At 33.9% G+C, this 22749-nt stretch overlaps 2 protein-coding genes and 1 long non-coding RNA gene across 5 annotated transcripts; all 3 read right to left on the reverse strand.

The window, feature by feature from the left end:
• Nucleotides 1–2759: 2759 nt before the first annotated feature.
• Nucleotides 2760–5184, reverse strand: LOC107176052 (uncharacterized). 3 transcript variants are annotated; one of them, XR_008055029.1, is made up of 4 exons: nucleotides 4803–5182; nucleotides 4503–4723; nucleotides 4104–4411; nucleotides 2760–3711 (listed from the first exon to the last, which is right to left on the reverse strand). It is a non-coding gene; the product is annotated as an uncharacterized LOC107176052 (long non-coding RNA). The 3 variants fall into 3 exon arrangements; XR_008055028.1 differs by having other exon boundaries at nucleotides 4104–4723; nucleotides 4803–5184; XR_008055027.1 differs by lacking the exon at nucleotides 4503–4723 and having other exon boundaries at nucleotides 4803–5166.
• Nucleotides 5185–5460: 276 nt separating this feature from the next.
• LOC102615678 (uncharacterized protein At5g49945) lies at nucleotides 5461–10860 on the reverse strand. Its single transcript, XM_006471104.4, has 3 exons — nucleotides 9705–10860; nucleotides 6157–6360; nucleotides 5461–6065 (listed from the first exon to the last, which is right to left on the reverse strand). The coding sequence occupies exons 1-3, from the start codon at nucleotides 10749–10751 to the stop codon at nucleotides 5835–5837; spliced, it is 1482 nt and encodes a 493-aa protein (XP_006471167.2). The 5' UTR covers nucleotides 10752–10860; the 3' UTR covers nucleotides 5461–5834.
• Nucleotides 10861–18095: 7235 nt separating this feature from the next.
• LOC107174557 (uncharacterized) lies at nucleotides 18096–18614 on the reverse strand. The gene has a single exon (XM_015525560.2). The coding sequence runs from the start codon at nucleotides 18612–18614 to the stop codon at nucleotides 18096–18098; it is 519 nt and encodes a 172-aa protein (XP_015381046.2).
• Nucleotides 18615–22749: the final 4135 nt, after the last annotated feature.

Raw genomic sequence — 22749 nt, forward strand, 5'->3', positions numbered from 1 at the left:
GATTGGGACAACCCCTTTGTATTTAAATTGTATTAGCTTAGTGGAAGCTTATGTTATTAACTAAGTTATGTGGGTATTAAACAACAGAGAGAGAAGAAACAAGAACAAAAGAAAAGAATGAGTGCAGTGGAAGCAAACTAAGGTGTGTGCTGGGTTTTCATGAAACTGAAGAAGTTTGGGGAAGCAAGAAGCTTGAGAACGATTCTTATACAAGGAAATGGTCGTAGTTGGGAGGTTTATTAGAATTGGATGAAATGTTATATGTAGTTTTGAGCTTATGTTCTTTATTTAAGGTTGCTGCATTTTCTTATAATTTCTATCTACTTTTTAGAAGGAGTTTTTGTTGCTGATCAACCAGAAGATATTGTAGCTAATCAGGATTGACCCGACTAAATCTGGGAGTGGAATATTTTCCAACAAATAGTTTTATCTTATTATAATTAATTCTTAAGCATCTGTTTTGGTAATGTCTGCACTAATATAATTGTAATCCATAAATTTCTTAGCCATGTCTGACATTGTCTTTTAGTTCAACAGAATTGGTTAAATGATTTGATTAAGATTGATAAGAACTAGATATTAATTATATTCTTATATTGTTATCGAAAGAAAATGGTTAGAGTTTTATTAAACCATTAATTAAACTAGCTTGTGGTTTATTTTATTTTTTAATGTAATCTGTATTGAAATTTATGTTTAGTTGTTAATTAACCATATGATTATTTGTTTTTTAGTATTACAACCTAGTGTTTGTCACCACTATGAAAGAGTATATAATTTCTTAAGTGTTTGGCCTCTGGATCATATTTTTTAGGAGTAATTTAATAACTTCCATAATTTAGTTTTTATATTACCTCTGTAATTAAGTTGTAATTTGTTTTCCTGAACCATAACCTTTTATAATCACTGAACTGTATTTATTTTGTGTAAGTTTAGAGTTTATGTAAGTTCTGAATAGTAATTATTTATACCAAAAATTGTAATTTTCTGTGATTAACTAGTCTGTTGAGTGTTGAGATAAAGTTCTGGCTACACTTTTAGAAAAATTTGTGTTCTGCTTAGTAGCTTTTATACTCCCTTACATGTACCCTTTCTGAATCATATGCAGATTTAGATTTTAGTTTTTGGGGCCTTTATGGCATACAATAGGTTTTGGGCTGTATGCCTGAACATTTAGCCTTTCGGGAGTAGCTCTGCGCATGCTTGTACGATTAGCTTGATTTATTGTGTATGACTAGCTTATTACCCTCGGTACATTGTTCGGTAATTTTTTTTTTTTTTTTCAGTTGTTAATGCTATAGAAATAGGTTTTATTGTGTTTGCCCTTTTAGCTGGCCTGCTTATAACGAAATTGCTTGTACAATATAGATGATATAGCAATTATCAATAATTAGATGTAATTTAAATTTGTTATGGTTATATGATATCTGAATAATTAAGTTTGAAATCGCTGATTTGAAGCCACGAAGGAAGAGAATAGCCGTTTAAGTGGAATTTATAATTCATTTTAGAGCATTGTAATGCAGGAATGAAATTGGGGACAGTTCGTAAGCAGAAGGCATTCAATTCTGATAGCTGTACTGAAACGATGATTGCTGTCAATGGTGAAGGAAATAGAGCCATGCAAAATAGCTATGGATTTGTCAGCTTCTTGTAAGTTTGTGAAATAACTCGAAAAAAAGGTCATCGATCAATTATTTTTTTTCACATAGAAAGATTGAACTTATTTTTTTCTTAATGAGAGGTTTTTGTTGAAATCTTTGAATGTTCAGTGAGGAAGCTGTACGTTGGATACATTGGATAAAGGCAAATGATGAAAGGGCATGCAGTACAAGAGAGGTTAGTAAGCTGGAAGTGAAGTTTTAATTGATTTAGTTGAAATACAATATGTTAGGAATGATAGGTATTAATATCCGTTGAATTCCTGTAGGTTCGAAAAAGAACTAGGATTGGGATTTAAGAACTTACCACCGGGTGAAAAAAGCAAAAATATAAGTCAGTCGCACAGAGTTGAGAAAGTTGCTGATGAGGAGGCCAAATTTCTAACCCGGTGCGGACCCTATAGGTTTGCGGCTGCTGTGGGACAACTGACAGATGAGTAGAGGGAAGTAGTTTGTGAAATGGGACTAGACAATCTCATTAAACTAAATCTTATTTTGTATGTTTTGATATCATAATAACAGTTTCTGTATTGCAACGAATGTTATGCCTGGCTTTAGTGCTTTAGCAAACTTATCATTAGTCCATGTTAAACTTGTTCTTAGCCTACATTGCTCATGAATCATGATGGTGCATGGGTGAATAAACTAATTATATCCTCTGGACAATTGCTAGGTTGTGATATTACTGAGCTGTAACATTATTTATGATTGTTTCCTTGCTTCAAGCATTTTCTGCTTTCAGGTTATGAATGATGTGCGCACTCTGATTATACCCATCTTTACTATATGGAAAAATAAGGATTTGATGCGCTAAATTACTGTTGATGCAACGGTTCTTGTAAATGTACTTGAATGATCAAATTTCTTTTGCCTTCTGTGCTGCTGCAGTGACCTCAAAGCGGGTTATTCTGGAGAGCTTTTCCTCTAATATTTGGATAATCATTTGCGACACTACACCATTATCTCCAATATTCGAGTGGTCATTCACAAGAGGATTTTCCATTGTTTACAGATGGTTCTTCATTACACTAAGTTTGGAGAAAGAAATGAGATAAAAAAAAATGTAAAGAGTAAAAGGGATAAAGAAAGAGAGAAGAATAACAACAGTAAACTGAAAATTTATTATTATACCAGTAAATTACTTGACAACAATTATCAGGATTGAGTAACAGAGCAAACAAAAACCCCTAAAGAAACTGGGGATATGGCGATGTAATAAAAAGAAAAAGACAAAAAAGAATGAGATAAGTCAACATGAAGGTGCCGACAATAGAAAGATGCACCATTCTAAATAGCTTAACATCAGATACGTGTTAAACAATGGAGATGCTAATCAATCTTTTCTTTTAGCCCACATGTCAAAAATGCCTTATTAAAATAAAGAATCTTAATTGTGAATCTGTCACTTGCTACCTCAGCCTGTGACTGCAAGTTTCCTTCTCCACTGATGCTCCGGTACTTTATAATTTACAACTCCATGGAAGAGGAATGGATCAAGCACACAATTCTCACTTTTGTAAATACCTGCTTGGATGCTTGCCATTAATTCTGTAACCTACCTTCCAAAAAATCCTCTAGTTTTTATAGCTGCTTCCATTAACATATCATCAGTGAAGCCCTTAATCTCTATCTTTTGTTGTTGACCTTTGAACAATTTGTGAACCAAACCAACTTTTTTTGTTCTCGCTTCAATGATATACTTGTCCAAAAAGAGCTTTAGGAGCTTAAAGCATTCCTCTTCGTCGGGCAAAGGGAATTTCCAGGACTTCAATAATATGGTGTGCCATTGCTGAATCAAGATCACCACAACGATTAGTGTTGAGCTTCACTCGTGTACCTTTGGAATAAAATAGACACCATTTAAAGTCACATCAACATATCCTCAACTTCAACAGGCAAATCCCACACATGTATGAAACAGTACATGTGCAAATCTTCAAGTAAGAATTTTATTTACTTAGTGTTGTGTAAATCCCTGCTGCAAGAGCAGTCGCTCTCCCAACAGCAGCAACCAGCTTATTTTGGTCGGTTAATATGGCTTATAAACCCCCTGCACAAGACAGATACATACAAAGCAACAAGTTTGAATGTAATAACATTTGAACAGGTGACATCATAACAACATTAAGCATAGTATTTAATACATGTTCTCGTTAAGCTAAACTATTGGAATATCCTTTCTGGCAAAAGAATGGTATCTAATAGTGGAAGTGCAACTGATAGCATATATAATTATGTTTAGAGAAGCGGCAGGTAGTGGATGTGGGTTGTTCAAACAACAAGGTACCTAAGGAATTATTTGGAACCTTGTCTACTAAGAAATCGCATTATCAAACTAAAATCAACTAGGAGATATTATTATAATACCATCAAAGCATTAGTTGTAAACAGTTCAACTATTTAAGCTTTTTTCAATTACATTGAATTAAATTGAATTTATACCCCTAGTATGGTCAAAGGCAGTGTTTATGGCAGCAATCCATTTTCCTCTTTCTGCATTTGCACGATCCATTTGCATTCTCCATTACACATCTTCAGTAAGCTTTGCTTAATGTGCTCTCCCTTCTGCTTTTGCCATTGCTCTCACCCTGATTGGTTCACATTCTATCTCAGCCTTCCCCCTCTCTATCTTCGCTTTTGTGCTTTAATCTGTTCTTCGGTAACTCATCAACCTTGCTCCTGCCTTATGATGACTCTTCTTGCATTTTTCAACCTCTTGGTTTCTCGCTTTGTGATAATTCATTTTCAGCCTGTAACAAGTGCTAGTCATATTCATAAACATGCCTGTAACAAAAATTACTAAGCCAACCCAAAAACAAAAACGAAAACTTTGCAAATTACTTCTTTCTCCAAACTGAAATATTAGCATCCAGTTAAAATAAAAGATTATATTCCTCTAGGCCACAACAAGGAGGAATATATTCTTTAAAAACGTCGAACAAGAATAATGAACGCAGCTCAAAAGTTAGCATCTCATGGCCTTATATTCAGCAGCATTTGCAGCTAGTTGTGCTTGTTTGGTCTCTTCTTGCTTCTTCATAAATTGAAAAGCCTACAAGAATCTATATATGCGTGTGTAAATCACCAAAATAGAGACAAGGATTGATAATTCGGAAAAAATAAAAAACTCAAAATGGAAACCTTTTAGGCATTACGAGATGCGCTGATCTCCCTCAAAATCTTGGCAACTTGGTCAAAGGGTTCCAGGTGGAAGCCGACAGAGGTCGTTCTGGGATGGTCAATCCCAACCGCCTGCAGATCATTAAGGCAAATCAGACGGTTGAGATTGCCCATATTGAGAAGAAGTACCAAAATAGAAAGGAGAGAAGTTCGTAGGGCTATCAGCAAATTGAAACCTTTAATTAATTCATACGTATACTGGCTACTTTATTCACGAACTTATTTTATCTTTGTCGCATTCATTATATGTGAATTTTATTCCAACGGAAATTGGCATGTAACGTTGACTTCCATCTAACTGGTTCTTCCATTTAAGAATGTATTAATTGTTTTCAACCAGTTACTTATAATTGCGTACCATATAATTGTAGAACTTTTGGTGACCGGCTCTTAACTTGTTTATTAGGTTACTCTCACCTGTCTATGTGTTCAATCGCCATCCATTAGATAATATCGAACGGTCAGTTTGGTAAAGACAAAATTGGGGGATTTGGAATCACTGATGCAAAGTAGCCGGCTCCTGTACGGCTGTGTTTGGTAGAACTGTATTCTCATTCAATAAAATAATCTACGAAGAACTTGATAACTACCCAAAGAATAATTCAGTTCATTCGTTACCTGAGATGAAAAAAAATCTATATACCGAGAAAATTACTTAACTGGGGTAAGTATTCCAACAAACGAATCAGACATTAAAGCACCGAAAAGTATAATATCGCTAAGAAAATGCTCCAAAACTATGTAAAACAGGTGTCCATGATAAGCTTTATAAAGGTTTCTAAAGGACTAAACTTGGGTGCACTTCAAAAACCACAGAGATGTGGTAATGCTGGAGACTAGCTAATACAATTTGACAAAAGTACATTTGCCAGGAGGATACATGAGAAGGCCAAGAACCTATGTAAAGGCTAGGTAGGCCAAGTATGACACAAAAAATAGAGATAAAACTAGAAGGCAAATTCCAGAGTGCCACATGACAGAGCAGGAAATTGACTAGTGACCTCGGGTCATCTTCATCTTCGGCACAGCTTTCTTCATCTGACGAGCACGCTCTTTCGCTTCCTTCTTGCGAATAGCCTCTGCAGATAGCTTTGCATCTGCCTCCTCAATCATCTTCTTCCTATCTGCCTTCTTTCTCTGCAAGGCTTCCTGCCTAGCATTTTGAAGTTCTTTGTATGCCTCTTGGGCTGCCTTCTGTCTGGCTGCCTCTGTTTTAGATCGAGCCTGCAATTCAGTAGTTGATTCAGTGTTAATAATGTGACTAAACATGGCATATTAGTCAAATTAAGAAAAAAGGTATTATAAGTTAACAGACCTGTGGACTGAGCTTGTAACGTCCGATCAAATCAATGTAATAGGGTACAAGAGCAACCAATCGAGTCATATCAGCCATGTTGTTGGCATCAGGTAGGGCAAACTTAAACAACAGCATCTTCCTATGTGTGCCAGGGTGTTGATCAGAAAAATGCATTGATATGAAATCCTTTCCATGTTTTTCAAAAGCTTTTTCGCCGAACACCTGCAAAATACCAATTGCAAAATTTATATATGCAGACTATTCAAGAAGACATACTGCCACATGACCTAATAAGCATAAAGCAATAATAAACAATCTGAGAATGAGTCATAAATGAAACAGAAAATAATGTACAAGCAACTGGCTCGTGCACTTATAAAATAGAAACATTAAGCATCTTTTTTGTTTTTTTGGGGGGGGGCAGCAGCGGCTCAGAAACAAAATAAGTATATTACATGTAGGAAATGAACATACGGACAAGAAGTCCATGAAGACAAAAGACAAAATCCCCAACCTCAAGAACTGTAAATCCAATAAGATCAAAAATTCCAACAAATGAAGTTACACCATAGCTGCTTTCCAACTAATTAAAAAAAAAAAAACAAATCTTTAACCTTTGGAAAGATAGAAGCCCACAGAGAAGGCCAGATTTTAACAGTGTCCCAAAGAAACCTGTAATTCTCCGTCACTTTGTTTTAAAAATTCTTAAGTTTCTTATGTAGGTTCGAAAAAGAACTAGGATTGGGATTTAAGAACTTACCACCGGGTGAAAAAAGCAAAAATATAAGTCAGTCGCACAGAGTTGAGAAAGTTGCTGATGAGGAGGCCAAATTTCTAACCCGGTGCGGACCCTATAGATTTGCGGCTGCTGTGGGACAACTAACAGATGAGTAGAGGGAAGTAGTTTGTGAAATGGGACTAGACAATCTCATTAAGCTAAATCTTATTTTGTATGTTTTGATATCATAATAACAGTTTCTGTATTGCAACGAATGTTATGCCTGGGTTTAGTGCTTTAGCAAACTTATCATTAGTCCATGTTAAACTTGTTCTTAGCCTACATTGATCATGAATCATGATGGTGCATGGGTGAATAAACTAATTATATCCTCTGGACAATTGCTAGGTTGTGATATTACTGAGCTATAACATTATTTATGATTGTTTCCTTGCTTCAAGCATTTTCTGCTTTCAGGTTATGAATGATGTGCGCACTCTGATTATTCCCATCTTTACTAGATGGAAAAATAAGGATTTGATGCGCTAAATTACTGTTGATGTAACAATTCTTGTAAATGTACTTGAATGATCAAATTTCTTGGAAAGATAGAAGCCCACAGAGAAGGCCAGATTTTAACAGTGTCCCAAAGAAACCTGTAATTCTCCATCACTTTGTTTTAAAAATTCTTAAGTTTCTTTCAATCCATAGGACCCAAAATATAGCCATAACTTTGCAATCCCATAAGTCAGAAGCCTTCCCCCTACCTTTAACCATCAGATTTTTTTTTTCCCCAAGAGAACAGAAAAGCTTGTTGCAGGTGCTGCCCAGCTCAATTTAAAAGTCCTAACCAGCTTGGACCATAAGAACACAGCACTATATCACTTTTTTAATTCTATCAACTCTACGTAAACTCAGTCTTGAATGGATAAATTAACGAAAAATATATAAAACAACCTCAAGGATTCTGGTTTCATTGGAAAATTATCAAACCAAAAGAGAGCAATTTACGAAATAAAGCCAGAGCCACAAGTTTGTGGGGGGGGGGGGGGGGGGGGGGATTTACTAATATATTACAATCAGAGCTCTACTGATATTTACAATTAAAAATTAATCGGAACTTTCCTTAATAATTCTATTAAGGCACAACCCGGATTTCAACTCTAACTTAATACTGGAGAGATATCTAATCTACCCCAAACGACAAGAAAATAAGTAAACCCCTACCCAATTTTATTGGGAGGGGAATCGAGTCCCAACCATTGCTAGGACTCGAACCCATGCACTCAAGGACCCCAAACCAATGGGCCAGACCCACAACAGATTTCATCATACTTTAAAGGATTCAAAATAGAATTAGACTTCACAAAAGAAAGAGAGAAGAGTCACCAATGGAGGGGCCCAGAAGGTTGAATCAATATTAATAATAGTACCAAAGATAACATCAACTCTTAGCTCAAAGCATTCCTATTGCCTCCTTTTCTAATTATAACTCTGCCAACCCAAAAACAAATGCTGATAGAAATTCTGGCGAGTATTGATGAATGATGACTCTGCTGAGGTTTAATGAACCCAGCGAGTCAGTGGCATGGCTTGAAGGTCACCAGTGCATTCAACGGTTGCCAGTAAGTTCTAAGGTTGACGGAGGGTCACCAATGAGTACTGAGGTTGTAAATGTCAGATTACCTAAAACAAACAGACCTGAAGGAAGAAAAAGTAACAGCAACTTTGATTGGGACATCTTTTCTGGCAGCTGTTGACAATGATGTTTAAAGGGTTTCATTGGTTGGTGTGCTATCCCTTTTTTGAAGTATGTAATTTCGGAAAGCGGTCAAAAAAATGAAAGGTGCTCTCAGCAACCACAGCCAAAAAAGGTTATGATACCCATGTGCTGGTTGTCATAAAATAGCATATTTTGGAAGTCCGAGGTTTCTTAAAATAGAAAAGATTGAAATGAAGATGATGGATATTGAGAAAGCATCAAGTAACTTTTAAAACACAGTTGAGAAGAAGATCATTGTTTTACAAAGAGAAAGAGAGAAGTTTCTTAGAAGAGTGAGCAACTTTTCCTAAATTTAAGGCTACTAAACAACTTATTCTTCTTAAATGTATATTTTAATCAAACATAAATTTCAGCCCTTGACATGAGCCAACGGCTGGGCTTTATAGTCTACATCTGGAAGACTAAAGAAGACAAATTGAATGTACATAAAAGGCCATTCTCTTGAGCGGACAAGATAAAAATTTGCAATTAACGAACATTCTGTATGAACAATTGCAAAATCAATATATTTGCAATTAACGAAATTTTGTCGTTTGGCCAAAATTCCAAGTGTCTGCATCAGAGAGTTCTGACATTTGTTATATATATGTGCTAAGCTTCTTAGGTCTAAACATCTCAATTCAAACAATGAACCGGATGCCAATTTTAGACTGTTCACATCCGAAATGTTTTAGTTTCCTAAAAAGCAGACACTATTATAACAACCTCTTCCATAATGAGCTTGTAAAAAACTCTCTCCTACCCTAATTTTCAAGGGCGTCTGTGCTGGATTGTTACTTTTTAGTACAAAATAATATGAAAAACTAGCAATGTTCATTTGTCTAATTTTTCTTTTTCAGCTAAAGTCATTTCTACGACACCTTTCTCTCCATAAATATACTCATACATCCAGATAGGGAAACAACACAAGTCACCACAAACTTAATTCACTCGCATTAATCATCAGAAAACCACACTATCTTTCTATCTTGATCAAGCAACTACATAAAACAGCAATAAACAAGTAAATAATCAAAACACCAGACAATTTCAAAAACATAAGTTAACAAATCATCAAAAACTAACCTGTTCAAGCACAGTATCTGTGATCAAATCCCCAGCAACCTCCTTACTCTCCGAAACAACACCCAATTCATCCGCCACCCACTTCTTCCCACCACCACTCGGCGCTGCCATCAACCCACCAGTAAACCTATTCAAATCCCTCACTTCCTTCTGCATTGCCTTTGCCACTTTCTTCTTCGCAACAGCAAACACCACGTGATCCATCGCCTCGTCGTTCATATAAACCTCGAAACTGATCTCGTCCTTGCAAGGCACGATCATGTTATAAAACCTCGATATCAAATCGTGCCTGCTCTTCAGCTCCATCGTGGCCAACAGCCCCGAACAGTACCTCCGCCCGCTCGCGTAGAATTTGAACACGTTCTGCCCTTCCTTCAACAGCAACGGCGAGTCATCGCCTTCTCCCACGCCTAACAAGCTGAAATTCTTCTCGAAAATCGAATCTTTTGTCGCAAACTTCGCCGCCCAAGCAAGCGCCAGATTCTCATTCTCGCGCTTGCCAGTGAAGTAATTAATCACAAACATGATCAAAAAAGTAACGCAGACAATCTCGATCTTGTACGACGAGGATTTCTTCGAAACGGCCACGTTTTTGGATTCCCCCGTCGTTTTGCTTTCCGAAGTGGTTTGATCGGCGAGGGCATCTTCGGGAATTGACGTCGGGTCGGTTTCGGGAGCGGGGTGTTGGATAGGTACGCCTTCGAACTCGTCTTCGTCCCAGTAGTCAAACGACGTCGTTTGGGACGGGGAGGAGGAAGGGGTTTTAGATTGGGGATCCGAGGGGGAGGGAGTCGGGTTCGGGTTCGGATCTGGGTTCGTATCTGGAGTGGTTGTTGTGATGGGTGGTGATGATGAGGGATCGGATTGGGTTAAGGGGAGATCGGTGAGTTTGTGGAGGTCTAGGGTTTGTTCGTCGTCCTCCTCGACGACGTCGTCTTCGGCGTCGAAGCCTTCGAAGTGGGAGTCGGTAGTGGCGGCGGCGCGGGGGGGCGTGAAGGAAAGAGAGATGAGTAAGAGAGAGAGAATCAAAAGGCGCACGTGCGTCATTTTGGACGATTGGAGTACTCAGTTTTTGGGGGTTGTTGGGCTGGTGAGTTTTACGAGAGACAGAAGGGCATGGCGGTAAAGAAGGAAATGAGTACTGTTCAATTTCAATGATTGTGATATTGAAGATGGGGGTGATATAACATCTGGGCCCCTAATATTTTATGTTTTCTCAAGTTCAGAGATATTTTGAATATTTGTGTCAAAATAGAAACGAGTCTTTCTACTTTATATTTGCTATAACCGCTATAAGGTATTACTGGATAAAGAAAACTAAAAATATCACTAAACGACAATTTAAATGAGATTTTATGTCCTCTCAAAAAAAAAAAAAATATTTTATGTATTATTTGAAGAGTCACATAAGAAAAAAAATATTCTAAGAGGCTCTTTGAAGAGAGAAAAGGAATTTAAAAAATCTTACTTGAAGAGACTTTTAGAATCTTTAATTTAGTATTATATTATTTTAGTATTATATAATTCATAAAGAAAAAGATGTGTTATAATCATTATTATTGTTTTAGTGGAAAATAAATTTGATCAAAATAATATGAATATATTTTTATTTGAAGAGTTTTTTAAAAAATAATTAAATTTTTTACTCTTATATTTACCACATATACAAGTAAAAAATTATTTGAAGAATTCAATTAGATAAGTTTTTTGGTGACACTCTAATTGGCTTACATCAGGGGCGGATCTATATAGGGACCAGCATGGGCCCTGGCCCCTATAAAGAAAAAAAAAGTTTAATACTTAATATTTTATATTAAATTTATTCTATTTGATTTTTATTTCATGAAAGAACCCAAAGTGCAAGTTTAGGAGATTTTATAATTTTATTTGTTCACTTGCCTGTATGTTTTGAAACAAAATGTGAACTTTGATTAAAGTACTTTATTTTCTATTATATTAATAATTACTTATTCATATTAAAAAATTTATTGATTTTTTTTTAAAAAAAATGCTTTGTCCCCTCCAGCCAAGATTGGCTTGTTCCGCCCCTGGCTCACATGACCCGACCTTATTTAAAGATTGATGCCGGCTTAAATTTCAATATTGCATTCTCTTGTTATAGAGTAAAAGTCTACATAGATATATTGATTGGATTATATATCCTTGTGCTACATAGATATATTGATTGGATTATATATCCTTGTGCCTGAAATAGAAATAAAACGCAATTGCAGAGTAGATACATTCGAAAACGGCAGCGTAAGCCAATAAAATAGTTTTATAACCTAAAGGCCTTTTACGTGGAGCTGGATAGTCGAATTACCAAGCTAGGTATCTTCTCTTTCCAACTCCATGCAAAAGATCAGTGTCACAGACTCACAATGGAAAATAACATAGCTAAAATTGCATATAGAATTTAATTATTGGGAGAAATCTGCTCGAACACTAGCATTGGAAGCTTCATGATGAAGTTGAACACATGAAAGATCTGCTCTCTAGTGGTCTACTCTCGGTAAGTGATGAGACACACATTAAAAATATTTAATTTTAGTTTATTACTAGTGTGCAAAAGCCTTTTGATGAGAAGGCGAAAATAGATTATCTAAACTAATAAATTTCTGTGAATACATATCTAGTTATTCTCTAGTGCAGACAATTGGTTTTATGATCTAGGAAAAATGTTGCAATGCATAAATATTTTACTAGCTATACCGTAAAAATATGCATCTACATGAAATTTTGTGTAAACACCCACACTTAAGAATAAATGTGCTTTTATATTATCAAGTAAGGAATTCCGTACTTTATTAAAGTGCATTGTTTCTATTATTAAAACATTATCTATAATAGAAAAATTTTTCAATCTAGGATTAAAGTCCGAGACCAATTTATGGTGTCGTAAATCGACTTTTATAATTTTGTAAATTGATTTACGACATCGTAAATCCTTCTCGAATTTTAATCTCGGATCCTAAGCCACGACTCTTCCTCTAGACAACTTAGGCAGTTGCCTAGAGTCTTACTACATATGAAGGTCCCAAAATTTTTCAAAAATTATAACTATTAGATTATTGATTTATAAGTGTTATTATTTTATAATAATCTTTTCTGTAAATAATATATTAAATCCCTACAAAATCTCTTTTTAACGTTAGAATTAACAGTTTTTATCTTGTTTACAAAATCTCTATTTAACATTATTTCCTTTAAAACTCTATAAAAATGACATATTTGTTCACTTATTATCCATTCATACTTTTTATCAATTAAAAGAAAAAGCCACGGCACATTCAAGTACTTAAGGAAAAAAAATGCTTTCTTTAATTTTTGTCTAAAAAATAAAAAAAATCAACTATTTTCATTAATCACTATTACTTCAAGCATCAATCCATCAAAGTTAAAATCCAAGTTGTTTCATTTTATTATATTCTTAATTAATTGTGTTATTCAATTGTTTTTTTTAATTATTATTGTGTTCAAAGGTTGTTTTCTTTTAATTATCTAGTATATTTGTTTGCTTGTCTACTCTTCTTTCATTAAAAAAAATGTCTACTAGAAAATATGCATTACAGTATGAAAATTTTTTAAAAAAAGAATAAAAAAGTTAGTTTAATCTCAAAAACGAGCTCTTGATAAATTTGTCAAAAGTGGTAAAAAAAGATGTGAATTTGAGTGAAGAATCAATAATTGATGAACAAACTCAAAATCAATTAAAAGATGATGAACCGGTTAATGAAAAAATGACATTGAAGATAATAATGATTAGATTTATGATAATACCCTTACAAGAGATTGTAATAAATATGTAAATGAAGATTAAAATACAAATGAAACTAAATATCTTGTAGATGGGAAAATAAAGATAATAAATTAAGAGATTCCCTAGTAGAGAAAGGTACGGTTAAAGATAATGATTTAGTTTTTCCAAAGGATGAGTTTTCTAGTCATTTCTCTACTACATATTACATTAAGATCAACTATATCGCAAGAAATATTAAATGGATTAGCTTTATTGTCTATTGAGAAAAATATATTAGTGAAATTAGAATATAAAATTTGATTAATAATTTTGCATCTCAAAAAGCTAGAAAAGTTGATTTTAAATAAATGAATTTTTGGTAAAATTAACACATATATTTGACCTTAAATTTTTTTGAAAGGTCTAATTAAAACAATTCACCTAAAGCCCCAAAATTGGTTTATATATAAAATGAGAGCACCCTGTTACATGTCGCTCAATTTTGCCACCAATGGAGGCTAAATTGACGCATATGGGTATGCTCAGTAAAAGTCCGTTGCTTAAAGACGAGATGCGGTCAACAATGGGTCACCTCATACAATTAATGAGCTGTGGTGTGCTTAGCAAGTAGGCAACCCAAATTCACAAGCTAAAGTGAGCAAGCTTGACTCGATTTTAGAAATTTCTACGACTCTCAATAACTTGTAAATAACTAGAGAATTTTACACTTATGTATTCTAGAACCTAGGGCATATTAGGCAAGTTGCACAAGTTGCGTGGAAGACTCTAGACCTAGGTAAGTCACTTTATAAATAGGGCATGGCACCTACTATTTTGCTCAACACACCACACAACTAGCAACTTAAGCATCCTTGTAAAGCTCTCTTGTATTCTCTCTTACAAGTAATACTTGTTGGGAGAGATTTGTTGCTCTAGTGGTCTTACTTGGCTCGAATTTGGATTAGTCGGAGCCCAATGTGGTCTTCGGATACCAGATGATTTAATATATAAAAAAAAAATTGTTTTGGCCATATTGCTTTTTCCTTTCTAGCTTTCTCACAAGCATCCTTACTTATCTAGCGTCAGAAGTTCAATAGACTTAACAACTTTTATGCTAAAAGTTGTCTAAGTGCCGCACGAGTTGCTACGCAAAATATTCATCCCTTGACAGCCTGCACAATTTAACAAAATGTCCGCATTAAAAAAAGAAAAGGAGACTGTCCGCACATGAGAATGATTCAGAACATATATGTGTGTGTGTATATATATATATATGTTCATCTCTATTGTACATGCAACTAATTATTGGATCATATTACATGTTATGTGTATGTGGTTATATCTTTTCATATACGCGTCTAATTATATATATTAACTAATTATTTTAGTATGTATGTGTGTGTGACTGTGTTTGTGTGTGTGTGTGTATATATATATATATATATGAAGTTATTTGCCTCCTGTAAAAATTCCATAAAGCTTCAAGTTAGCATACTTTATGTCAGATTAAGGGCCTGTTTGGGTCTCATTACCCGCAGCTGGACTACAAGGGTGTTTGGCCATAGCTCAACTGCCGTAAACGTTTTTTTTTCAATTATCTGCTTCATCCATTTAATTTTATACTTGTTAATTATATAACTTAACTATAACCATAAGCTTTTCTTCTCAAAATTATATCTTTTATGCAAACCAATTTTAAAGGGTATTTTTTAGGATTTTCAATAATTCAGAGAAATTTACATTTTTCTTTTTTAATCCTTCAGTTACATTCTCATTCTATTAAAAGTATCCTCACCTAAAAATAGGGATGGCAATGGGGTGGGGTGGGGTGGGGGTGGGGAGGCCTACCCCATTTTCCACCCCATTAAAAAATTCGCCTCCATTCCCCACCCCATTCCCCATTTATTTATTTTATAGTAGATATAGATACATAATTTCAATAAATTAAAAATTAAAGACTTAAATAAAATCATTATCATATTATAAAGTATTTAAATTATTTTAAAAAATCTCCAAATGTTTGAAATAATATCTTGAAAGGATATCAAAATTGAAAAATGTTTGAAGAGAGCAGTATATTAAGAGAGAAAAGAGAACATAATAATGTTTTAAGTTGAATAAAAATTATATTGTAGGGTTTTCTTTTACTTATAGCCGATTTATGTAAAAAAAAAATAAAAAGAAAATTTATTAACTAACATTGTAATTGATAAAACAAAAATTATTAAATAAAAATTAGAAAAAAATATTTATATACAATGGGGATTGGGGTGGGGGTGGGGAGTACAAAACCAAACCCCACCCCATTAAAAATTTGGGGATTATTTTTCCCTCATTCCTCACCCCATTCCCCACAAATGATTCAAAATTCACCCCATTTGGGGTGGAGCCCCATGGGGCCCCAAACACATGAAAGATTTTGTCATCCATACCTAAAAATTGTAAACATATAATAATATTATCATTATTAACATTTATTATTATTATTATTATTATTATTATTATATTTTATTAACTTTATTATTTTAGTTATTATTAATTATTATTAATATTATCATTATTAACATTTATTATTATTATTATTTTATTAATATTATCATTATTAACATTTATTATTATTATTATTTCAATTAATATCATTTTTATAATAATATTTATACGTGTATCTAGATAATGAAAATTACATTATTATTATTATTATTGTTATTATTATTATTGTTATTATTATTATTATTATTTTTTGTTAATAATGATAATATTAATAAAAATAATAATAAAAATAATTAACAATAACTAAAATAATAAAGTTAATAAAATTTAATAATAATAATAATAATAATTATTATTATTATTAATGACATTTAAAATAATAAAATTAATTGTGATTTGAATGAAGGTAATTTGGGAAATATGAAACAAGTAGAGGGATACAAAAGTAAACATATATTCTATTTCCATTCTCTTATTTTCATTCACAACCCCCTCATAGGAATGAGATTCTCATTTCTTATTTTTAAATTGTGTGGGACCACATATTTTATTCTCATTTTCAAATTATATTTTGCCAAATAAACATAGGTTTCATTCTCATTCCTTCATTCACATTCTTTATTCCATGAAGTAAACACACCATGATAATAAACAAGTATTGGTGGCTTTTATTGTCTTAATAAAGCCAAGGTTATACGTTGGAGACTGCATCAGAATTCAAAACTCTTTTCTTCATGATAATAAAAAAACTGACCAGCTGACTTATGGGTCTTGAATATAAGGTTATAAAATTAAGACTATTGGGGAAAAAATTATTGCAAAATTTGATAAATCAAGTTTGAGATGTCACTGTGAGGGGGTCTTGTGGGGCTAGCAACCACTCTAAAGACAACGGTGGCAAGAATTTAAATAACTTAATATCTCTAAGTGGTTTACTTCAGAACTTCATAGTTAAGCATGCTGAGACTATAACCATTTAAGGATACAAGTTTTTCTTTTAAAAAAAAAAAAAAATCTCAATACGCATGATTTGACTGACATGTCGCATTCTCATATTCAGTCAAAAATTTTTATCGGGTCAAATTTTGTCATGAACTTCAGCGAAACAAATGCAATCAGCTTATCATAAACATTTAATTTACGAGTATTTGAAAGTTCAGGTCTCTCATAACAAGTACTCAAATAATAATAATTATTTTTTTAAATCTGTGCATTAAAATAAATGCCAAAATATGCAGCCTTGTCTAGAAAAACTCCTCCTCATCAGTACTTAATTCTCCAACTCTCTAAATTTGCGTCCTGTCGGGAGAATTCTTTCGAAACTTTGAACACGTAAGGCAAAAGGCAAAGATAAGGGGCCAAGATAGAAAGCTGATGCCATTGCTGTAAAAATACACCTGAAAATAGCACAAAGTAACCCACTAAAATCAGTTAAGAATGTCAAAAGGCTTGCTGTTACTTGGTGGAGAAAGATAATATAGCTAAGGCATTTTCTCCTTCCACTCCCATGAAACCCTTGCCTTTCGTATGAGTGATGGAACCTCTAGGACAAAGTTGACGACAACAAAGATCTGTTCTGCGGGAATCTGTATTAATATATGAACATATGAGCACCCTACTCTAAGTTAATGGTCTATATTCTGGGAGAAGGACACTTTGATTTTCTCATTCTTAAGTTAAGATCCCTGATATCCTTTTCTTTTCTTATTTTTTTTTATCAGTATCATAAAAAAGAAAGAAATAAATTAACTAATATTAATTTGGAGTAGTCTACAATAATCAATTTATATATCATAATATATTATTATTCACTAGTGTTTTTTTTTTGAAACATTAAAAATTTCTTAGGACCCTAATTGGTAAAAATAAATTTTAAGAGACTAGAAATGTCATCTGTTATGAAATTATAAATCAAAAGTTGACACACAACTACAATAAAATTAAGAAAAAATAAAAATAAATCAGACACACGTATTTTAAGTGAAAGAACTCTCAAATAATCATGGTTAAAATTAAGCCACGGACTAATGGAGAAGGACTTGAGTAGTTTTTGTTTTTTAAACAAATTAATTCTCATTAAATTAGGAAATAATTCAAAGATAACGACCTATAGACTGTGGAAAGTTTTCTAGCAGTACAAATGACGAACATGTTTGAAGAGTTTATTTAGCTAGAGCATCCGCAGCTTGGTTACCATTCCTTGAAATATGCTGAATCCTAAAGTCCTGCTTTGGTTGCATAAGTTGTTGCACATCAGAAATTATCCACAAAAGCTCTGTACCAGTACGTTGCTTTCCTTGGATCAATTGAATAACAAACAACGAGTCTGACTCAATCATTAACGGAAACAAACCAGTCTCCTTAGCAAGTCGAATACCAAAGCGAATAGCCTCTGCCTCAGCAATAGCCACATCCTCACAATAATTCCCAAAATCGGTTCCAGCCAACATAACCAATCCCTCATGATTTCTAATAACAGCTCCATAACTGACCTTTCCATTTTGAACATCCACTGCCACATCAGTATTTAATTTAAACCAACCCAACTGTGGAGGCTCCCAAATCACAACATCTTGGACAGTACACATAGTATTTATATCCCTACAATTTCTCCCTACACAACTATCCCAAATTCCTTGGGCTGAAGCTACCACACAATTAGGAGATGGCTTGGCCCCCATCATATAAAATCCTATTTCTCGCCCTCGAAATCCCCCACATAATTAAGACAAAGAGTTGAATTTCATTAAAAGCAACTTTAGAATAAACAATATCCCACACCTCCCACAAACATGCAACTCGGTTCAAAAATTCCGTAATAGTAAATGAAGTAAGCTCCCATACATCATGAGCATGTTGACAAACAAATAGAGCATGCAAAATAGACTCACCAGCCTCACCACAAATCCTACACCGCGAATCATCCACCACCCTTTTCAGTTCTAAATTTTCTATAGATGGAAGCGATCCTGAAAATGCACGCCACAGAAATATCTTAACCTTGGAAGGAGCAATTAACTTCCAAATGGTTGCCCACTGCCTTGATGAAACACTAGAAGATGCAGCACTATCAAGGTTCTTCCATGTTCTCGCAATATGTACCCAGACTTCACTGTGTACTCCCCACAACGATCATAGTACCATATTACCCTGTCATTACAACTTTGTGAAGGGAGCTTAATTTTCATAATAGAATGGATATCCGGTGGCAAGAAATATTTCCGTAGCAAAGTCATGTTCCACGAATTCCCATTCTCTATCAAGTCAGCAATCCTTGCTTCATTGCCCAAAATTTTTGGTGAAATAGGTCGGAACAACAACGGCCTAGGCACCCAATTATCACCATAAGTACGAATATGTTGCCCTGACCCTGTTGTGCGTAGAATGCGGAATTAAGCGTACCAAATAATTACAGAAAAATAAAGGACACAAGAATTTACGTGGTTCGGTAATTAAACCTACATCCACGGAGGCAAGAAAGAATAATTGTTTATTTAATAATTAATAGAGTAAAATATTTGAGTAACGAATCTCACTTCCCAGAAACCCAAATATACCCAGTACTCTCACACTCTGCAGGAAAGATAAATTTCCCAGACACATTTCTCTCACTTCTCTCAAAAGTTTAGAAACTTATAAGCTTAACAATTTTGGAATTATTTCAAATGAATGAAATCCTTAACTATTTATAGAAGAAATGAATTACTATGCAAAGAATAAAATAATTAAAAATATAATTTTTAATTATTATTATTTTCAAATCCATCTCCTTTGTCCGTTCTTTCTTTTCGGCTTGAAAAATCTCTACAAATTGTTGGTGTAACCAACAATTTGTTGAATCGTGCTACCAACCTTGAAATTGCAAGCTCTTCTTTGACTTTTCAACAGACCCCACACACCATCGAATTCCCCGCTGTAACAGCTCGCGCCCCCAAAGAATATATACTTCGCCAAATAAATGAAGGATTATTACCAATAATTGCATCAAGAAACGAACATCGTCGGAAATATCTTGCCTTTAACACCCGTGAAGTAAGTGTCTCCCCATAAATAAGCAAACGCCAACCTTGTTTTGCCAACATAGCCTGATTAAAACACCCTAAATCTCGAAAACCCAAACTACCCTCCTCATTTGCGCGGCTCATACTAGTCCATCACATCCAGTGTATCCTCAGTTTATTTTCCGAAAACCCCCACCAGAAAGCTGTAAACCTCCGCTGAATATCTTCACACATAGTCGCCGGTAAGCGAAACACACTCATAGCATATGAAGGGACTGCTTGTGCTGCTGCTTTGATAAGAATCTCTTTTCCTCCACAAGAGAAAACTTTTCCTCGCCATTTACTCAATTTTCTCAGCACCTTAAATTTCAGTTCGTGGAAAAACTCTCTCTTCTTCCTCCCAATAATCGCTGGCAAGCCTAAATATTTCTCATTTGCGGAAACTTCAGAAAAGCCAAAGACCTCTGTAATACTCTCGCGTGTATCAGGCTTCACAACTTTTCTCTAAACTCAAACAAAAAATAATTATACTCTCTATTACATGTGTCAGAAGAAAAAAAGAAATTTCTCACTCAAAACAACAATATAGCACTTATATAAAGGAGAAACTCCCTTTACGAACTCGCAACTTTTCTCGGATGTAAAATGAAATGCTAAATCCCTCACGATTCTATTCCTTTTATAGTGCAGAGGTTATGCAAAAAATTCCAATAAAAGTGAGGCACGTTCTCTCCAGTTTGTCAAAGGTCAGCACCACCGGCTTTCTAATTTCAAAATGTGGGACGCTACCTCTTGGTAACATTAATTTCTCCACTCAATTGAAGAAATTTTAGAGTAACTTTGAGGTATTATACCAGTCGTATGATAAGTAATTGATATTTTGACATGTTGTATTGACTTTGAAGAATTGACGTGCAATTCGTGGTTACATAAAATTCAAATATACATGTCATACTTATATTAGATGATTGCGTTATCTGTGATGTATTCTAAAATTTCTCCAATTAGAAATTTGATTTACCAATCATAGTTACACACAAACGTTTCGATTTTCCATTAGCATGTTACTACGTTTTTGGTATGATGATTTGCTTTATAAAAACTTCATTACTCTTTGAAATTAATTCTTTACTAATTTCACAATAATTAAGAACATGTTTTTCAATAACTTTATCCCAACAAGGAATGTGATCGATTTAATTTAGTCTATATGTTCGGTTTCTTATACTACCCATTTGTAACTCCTGTTGACTCTTAAAATTTAGTTCTAATTGGAAAAAAAAGAAAAATTACCTTTTCCATGAATGATAAGAGATGATGCAAGTTTGAAGACAATATCCATCAAATTAATCAAGAGCACCATTAATCGGCTTAGTGAAAGCATCTGTTAGGTTATCCTTCATACGAATTTTATGCCAGTAGCCTCTAAGGTCTTGGCCTAATTGAGGCAAAATTTTTAAACATATGAAACTCAAGTATTTTCACTCGCCAAAATTTGGGTGGGTAAATATTACCTCGAGTGTATGTATTAATTATACATTGTAAGTAGCCTTCAAACTTTATATCTACAGATGGTAAACAATTATTAAAAAAAAAAATAATTTCGATGGCTAGCACACATAAAAAAAATACATATATGGGAAGAAGTATATTATATTACAGTTTTTGTTCATATATAATTCCAAACAAATACTACAAGTTCTAAAACCATCTTCAATTACGGGTTTTATTTTCCAGTGGATCTATACCGGGGAAGCATCAACTCTGAAGAATTGTCAAGAAATTGTGACCACATTACACAAAATGCAAAGACTGGAGGTCACATGGATATTTTGATTTGATTATCTTTGCGTCTAATATAGAAACTAAACGCAATTGCTGTGAACATAAAATTGAAAAATGAATCAATGGCAGAACCAAATAATTTGGATTTACTTGGAGATGGATAATAGAACCAAGGTATCTTCCTCCATCTCCATGAAACTCTTCCCTTTCTTCCCTTGTAAATGAACTCGTTTATGCTTAAAATCATTGTCACAAGAGAAAATGACATAGCCAAAATTGCATAAAAAATTTGACGCTTGGAAGAAAGCAGCTGCTCCAATACTAGTGTTGGAACTTCTATGATGAAGCTGATCAAAGCCAATATCTGGTCTCGAGTAATCTGTTTTCAGTCAGTGATGGACCTTTTAAGATGGGGAAGACAAAGAATTCGAACTGATAAATTTGTGTAAATATAAATACTTTACCATTCCAACATACAACTTATTGGAGTTCATGGAGTTCTTGAGATTCTGAAAGAATATCACAAAGCTTACATTAAGTCAATTTACTTAATCTATACGAGAATACTTATAACCTTTACGTCAAATATGACATTATTAAGACATATACTTTACCATTCCAATAGACATTGCGTTGGAGTACAATGAAATATTGGGAATCTGTAAGAATTTAAATTCATAAAGCTTCTTGTCAGTATACTTATATGAGAATAATTCTTGTAGCAAAAGTACCTATACATTGTGTATGTAAACACATACTTTACCGTTTCAGTAGACACTAAGTTTGAGTAAATGGAATGATTGAGATTCTGTAAGAATTTTATAAACCTTGAAGTCAGTAATTCTCTATATGAGAATAAATCTTGTAGCAAATACAAACACATACATCAGGTAAACATGTACTTTACCATTTCAATAGATGTTAGGATCAAGACCAAAATCCATGGTCAAGAACAGCTCAGCGCAACTCTAGACGCGGAATAAACAAAAGAACACAAAGAAACCTATGTGAAGGTCACACACATAGCAAA

This window comes from Citrus sinensis, chromosome 5 (assembly GCF_022201045.2).
Source record: "Citrus sinensis cultivar Valencia sweet orange chromosome 5, DVS_A1.0, whole genome shotgun sequence".
NCBI classification, from domain to species: Eukaryota; Viridiplantae; Streptophyta; class Magnoliopsida; order Sapindales; family Rutaceae; genus Citrus; species Citrus sinensis.